General features: G+C 41.2%; 1 protein-coding gene across 2 annotated transcripts in view; it reads left to right on the top strand.

The window, feature by feature from the left end:
- The window catches only part of kcnip1a (Kv channel interacting protein 1 a), a 51,919-nt gene that overhangs the window by 15,364 nt on the left and 30,555 nt on the right, over positions 1 to 6,000 (top strand). Inside the window, exon 1 of one of the 2 annotated variants that reach the window (XM_015025214.1) lies at positions 65 to 661. The exons of the other annotated variant lie outside the window; for it this stretch is intronic. Within the exon in view, the coding sequence (XP_014880700.1) occupies positions 604 to 661 (58 nt within the window). The 5' untranslated portion in view covers positions 65 to 603. Of the gene's footprint in view, positions 1 to 64; positions 662 to 6,000 lie in introns of those variants that run through there. 2 annotated transcript variants of the gene reach the window in all.

Genomic DNA, 6,000 nt, shown 5'->3' with positions numbered 1-6,000 from the left:
TTTTCCCCCCTCGGTTTGCCCCCACTTTCCCCCCCCCCCAACTCATCTCCCACCTTCCCCCCCCCCCCGTGCAACAGTGTGCAGCCCCTCGTTCCCCACCAGACAGACAGGCAGAGGCAGAGCGGCTGAGATGAACGGGAGAGACGGAGGGGAGCAGGCAGGGAGGAACAAACACGTAAAAAGGTGCGGAGGAACTGGAGGAATGACAGTCTGGTTTCGGGGGTGAAGAGGGGTTTAACTCTGAGAGGGAGGGACTGTTAGGAGTAAGAGACCAGAGGGATGAGAGGAAGGCAGTGACAGCGCAGACAAAGGTAGCTTCAGAGTGCGTGTCTGCCGCTCATTTCATTCACACACACACGCACACACACACACTCTTTCTCTTTTTCACTCACACCCTCGAGCAAAAGCAGCGGAGCTGTGTGGGTGTGAGGCGGCATGAGAAGTGATATCTGTACTTCCACACATACAGCCGACTGACGGACTCACTTAATCACAGACGACACACACCTGCTGGGTGCGCGCTCACTAACACACCTTAATTACATCGTACACACTCACGCACACACTCACGCACACACACCTTTACTACACCAAGAAGTCAACATGGGTCTGGTGATGGGAACCTTCTCGCTGCAGTCCAAGCAGGTGTCCTATCACAAAGGTAAGCGTTCATGTTTTAAAACGGGTAAACGGAGTCGTGTTTCTGCTTGACATTTGCACATGCATGCAGATCTCATGTTTTGCGTTTGTGAAGCCAATCTGTGTGTCTGCCCTCGGCAACATGAATATCGTACAAGTTGGGAGAATAATGATGTAGCTCATGGATTTAGTCTACAGGCCACCTGTCTGCTGTTTGAACTGTGGATTCAGGAACATTTGTGTGTGTTTATGTCTGCGTGTGTGTGTGTGTGTGTGTGTGGCCGTGCCACTGGTTTTGTCCATAATAGGTGATGGCATTTGCCTGGCTGCTTTCATACCAGCCCGCTTCCTGTCTGCTGCTGTTTGGCAGCTGCTGACACTTCACACATGCTTGCTTACGCCCTTTTGCATACCTATGCACGAGCAGCTTTACATAAATTATACACATTTGTCTTTAAGGCTCCTAAATTATCCGTGCAACATGTGACAACCGTGGTTTTGCGTGTTTGCCTTTGAACACGGTTTGCCATGCATTTGTTGACTCTAAACCTCGGTGTTTACCGCTGAGCTTCTTCCAACAAGCCGAGTGTAAACCAAGATTATTGAAAACATGGAGAATTCAAGAACTAAAGTGTTTATTTAGAGGACCGACCTCAGTGAAATCCTGCGGAAAAGACTGCATATGCTAAGATAAAAACCACGGAGGCGTCGATATTAACTGAATGTTTTTGAATTTTCAGAAAAGTCCAAGAGAGAAATGCCTTGAGGTGGTATTTTCTGTTTCACAGCTGCCTGACGCTGCCGTCAAAGCAAACAGCTGTAAAAACTCTTCAGAGACCGTGTAAATGGTTCGCCTATATAGCATCCTGCGTGGGTTGTTTCATCCTGACCTGCGTGGCGGCAGCTGTCAGCAGATACGTTGGATGTGTGCTGCGCAGATCCTTAGGGCTCATTTTTAACCTTTTAACACCAAAATGTATCATCAGTGGCGGGTTTTGGTGAATCACCCTGATAAACTGTATCTAGGAACAGACGCTCTTTTTGCTTCAACATTTGAAAAAGTGCTTTCTGCAAAATAACAATGACTTTTTATAATGTCACTTTTCTTAACTTTTAAAAAATCTCTGTCAGATCAAAACCTGTAAATAACAAGCCATCTTCATCAGCGTACGTCATCCACAATGTGCAGCTCTGGACAAAATGGAGAGACCACTGAGACATGATCAGTTTCTCTGATTTTATTTTTCATATGTTTGAGGAAATGAACATCATTATTTTATTCTATAAACTACTGACCACATGTCTCCAAAAATTCCAAGCAAAAATGTATTTATTAGCAGAAAATGAGAAATGGTCAAAGATTTTTCAGCCAGTTATGTTTGTCCCAGCAAGTCTTAAGAGGTCAAAGTAGATGACATCGCCTGTAGATGCCACCTTGTTTCAAAAGTTGGTTTTTTGTTTCTCTTAAAATGTTTCGTCGAAACTCTTCCTCTGTCATTTAGCAGAACCTAAAAATATCTGCCACTTTAGAAGTTTCCACGGCTTTGGGATGAAGAGAGGGAGACGGATGAGAAAAAGTGGGGGTGAAAAATTGAGGAAATTTGAGAGAGGAGGTGAGATTGCTTCTCAGGGGCCGGAGTGTGTGTGTGTGTGAGTGTGTGTGTGTGTCAGTGGATGTGTGTTCACCATCTGCCACTGTGCAAAAAGTTGCCTAATGAAAGCAGGGCAGGATTCATTTGGCAGGGAAGGTTGGGCCACCCTTGATCGCCGCCCAACGTGAGGGAACGGCCAGCTGAGAAGGACTCAAAGTTAACTTGCTGAGGTGTCAGAACTTTGAAGGAAAAAACCATTTTTAGGAATTTTACCTCCCTGCCTTTCCGTACCACATGACTCAACATAATCAAGAACTGATGACTTGCTCTAATGACGAGTAACGCTGAGGATAACACTTATTTTACATATTTAATAACTTTATTTTATTTCTGACCAGCTGTCTGTCTTTAGGGACGGAATTGGATCTGCTGATTTAGTCGAAGCAAGTTCTCCTTGTGTCTTTTTGTATTTCAAAAGAGAAGGAGTTTAAGACCTTGATGGCTTCTCTTGTTAAGTTATTTGAATGCCTGACTCTGCATGTTAAAGTTTCTTCTTGATGGAAAAAGCTTCATTAGGGCGGACAATCTTATTTTCTAATTTAAAAATAAGGACAGCTTTGAAAGAATCAGATCGTAACTCCAGGGAACCTGATACAGCAATAATACAGCATAATAAAATACTCAAATATTGCTTTTCTATTTTCTCTTTTAAATGGCTTTCAATTATTGTCACCACATCTCCCATTTCCACTTTATGAGGTTAATATTAGGTATAAAAGCCAGATTTAAGCCTGTTCTAACTCGCTTTGCTACGTTTATTGTTGGTGATTAGGTATTGATTGGCTAATCGACACTAAAGTTTATTACTTAGTTTTATTAGTGACACCAGCTGATACTTTTTATATGTTGTGTGTGTGTTTAAAAACACTATACCACCATTTTGATTGGTGTTATTAGCAACAAAAGTTAAGACAAGAATATTTGTTGACAGTGTTAAAGACTTCATGAAGACTTTCAGTTGTTTTCATGAAGAGTTTAATAAAAACTCAACCTGACAGGTTTCCCTGAGGTAAAATAACTGGATCTGGTGTCAAAAAGTCACAGATAATTATTTGGATAAAGCTCTTATTTAATCCTGCATTTGTAGATGAAGCTGATCTGAATATAAAAGCCTCCTGTAAAACCTCTGAAGACAACAAAATGATGTGGATCTCGGCGTAATCTTGTGCAGTTGCAGATGTGTGAGGTGCGGCGCCCTTTGATGATTACATGTGTGAAAATGCTGCCTGACAGTGAAAATACTCTCATGCAATTCCCACGTTTCTTGTGTTCTCACATCTATTTTCCATGTACTGGAGAACTAATTCGCAGCAGACTTGCTCATGTTTTTAGAACAGGGAAGATAAAACGTGAGAATCTGCTGGGATTGCCTGGTGTTGTTGCTCAGCCACTGAGGTTTGCTGATTTGGTCAAGTTACTGCATGATTCGCAGAGAATGGCAGCCAGATGAAGCTTCTTCCTGCTCTTTCGAGGCGGTGGCAGACTGGCTGAGACGTTTCTGAGTTGGCAGAGGCACCATTTTAAACTTTCCGATAATCCTGGTAGAAACCAGCACTTTTACGGTAAGCAGGATTTGTATTTTGCCAAGGAATGTGTTTGAGCAGTAAAATGGATTTTCTGGAAGAAATCCTGTGTAATAATATTAACACATTAAACACAAAAAAACATAATCAAAAGTTTTGTTGACTTTTTTTCTGATGTGCAGTTGAAACCAGATGTTTACTAAGATTAAATCAGACTAAACTTTTCCTATTTGCTAAATTCCAAAATGAGGCAAAATTGAATTATTTATATATATATATATATATATATATATATATATATATATATATATATATATATATATATATATATATATATATATATTTCACAATTACTTTGTTTCCTTTTAAACAATGGGCTGCACAGTGGCGCAGTTAGTAGAGCTGTTGCCTTGCAGCAAGAAGGTTCTGGGTTCAATTCCCAGCCCTGGTCTTTCTGCATGGAGTTTGCATGTTCTCCTTGTGTATGCGTGGGTTTTCTCCAGGTACTCTGCTCTGGTTTCCTCCCACAGTCCAAAAACATGACTGTCAGGTTAATTGGCTTCTCCAAATTGTATCTCTGTGTTGCCCTGTGACAGACTGGCAACCTGTCCAGGGTGACCCCACCTCTCACCTGGAACATTAGCTGGAGAGGCACCAGCACCTCCTGACCCCACTAAGTGACAAGGGTGTAAAGAAAATGGATGGATGGCATTTTAGATGTTCCCAAATATTTACTTAAAATTGGATTCAATTGGCTTTTAAACTATTTGTTTTAAATATTTTTAAACATTTTTTACTCATAACAAATGAGGAAAATTATTTCCAAGAATGAACACGTGGCGATCCACAATTCTATTCCTCAATTTGTGCTTTTAAATTTAACCAAAGGGTATATCGCCATTTAACTGGACATAACCAATCAGAAGCTTAGGAAACCATGATATCACTCATAATATACAATATCCTGAATGTTCTTAAAACTTCCTTCTCAACAACTTTGCAGATAAAGCCAAACATCAAGAGACAAAACAAGACTGTAGCAAGAGCTCCAGTGTTGTTTCTCGGAGGCTTTTACTCTCCTTTGTTCATCATCTTTGTGCTTTACAGTGAAACTCTGTTGCAGGCAAACCGTTTCACTCTTTAGATAAATGCAGTCCAGTTACAGCCCCATTCAGAGCAATTTGGAGTGACGAATCGGCCAAACCAAACAAAAGACAGTTGCTCAACTGCATCAAAAGTTGTTCTGTGTTTTTCTGTGTCAGTTACTAAATGAAGCTAAATGGATGATGTGACCTACATATATTTTTAGCCATAAAGGCAGCGAGACTGAGTGATAAGCCACTGGCCTCCCGGCTCGTGGGGGCTTAGGTTGGCAGTAAGGCATTTGTCAGTATGTGTCTTTCTTCACCTGCGGCAAAAACAGGAAATTTGTTCTCAATTCCTGCCCAAACTGCTCTGGACCTATGAAATATTTCCCAGTGGTTATAAACTACAAAACTTGGACCCTGCAGACACATTTATCTCCCTGTTTTTTCTTTTTTGTTTGTTTTTTTTTTTTTTGCTCCATTTGGTTCTGCCTCTCTGCTTTCATTTCTCTGCTCCCTTACACCCTATCAAGTATTTTTTATTTTTTTTTCTTGCTTTCACTTCATTTCACTTCTTTTATTTTGCCTTTTAAAGGTTGCTCCTTTTAAGTTCTCGTCTTCCGTTTGTGGTGTCTTTTTTTCTTCTTTTTTTCCCTGGCTTTGCCGTTTCTGTCTCTTCTGCCCTCAAATCTTCAAATCTTTTTGCTCTTCTGAGTGTCGGCTCATACTCGGCCAACTCTGTGATCAATCCGACTGTTTGAAGTTTTAGAGATGTGAAAAACTTTTTGCTTGGTTTCGGCAGAATATGTAAAAAAAAAAAAAAATGAAGTGGGTTTCTTTCTGTTCTCTCAGGAACATTTGGTGCAGCACTTCCTGCTGCTGCAGGGTTAAAGGGCTGAACAGAGAACACATTTCTTTTATTTAGCTCCCCTGTTTTCACCTCTCTCTCTCTCTCTCTCTCTCTCTCTCTAACCTCCACATCAAAAGATGTCCACAAAAATGGCCAATTAGGACAGCAAAAGAGCTTTATCTGGAAATTGCTGACATGAAACGGGCTCTTGGTTAATCCGGTGCCAGGAGCATGTACATACATAAGCTTCC

Source organism: Poecilia latipinna, unplaced genomic scaffold (assembly GCF_001443285.1).
Source record: "Poecilia latipinna isolate Pla-1442-1.1 unplaced genomic scaffold, P_latipinna-1.0 Scaffold95, whole genome shotgun sequence".
NCBI classification, from domain to species: Eukaryota; Metazoa; Chordata; class Actinopteri; order Cyprinodontiformes; family Poeciliidae; genus Poecilia; species Poecilia latipinna.
Note: the sequence above shows the minus strand (reverse complement) of the source record. Positions and strands in the feature narration are given on the sequence as shown.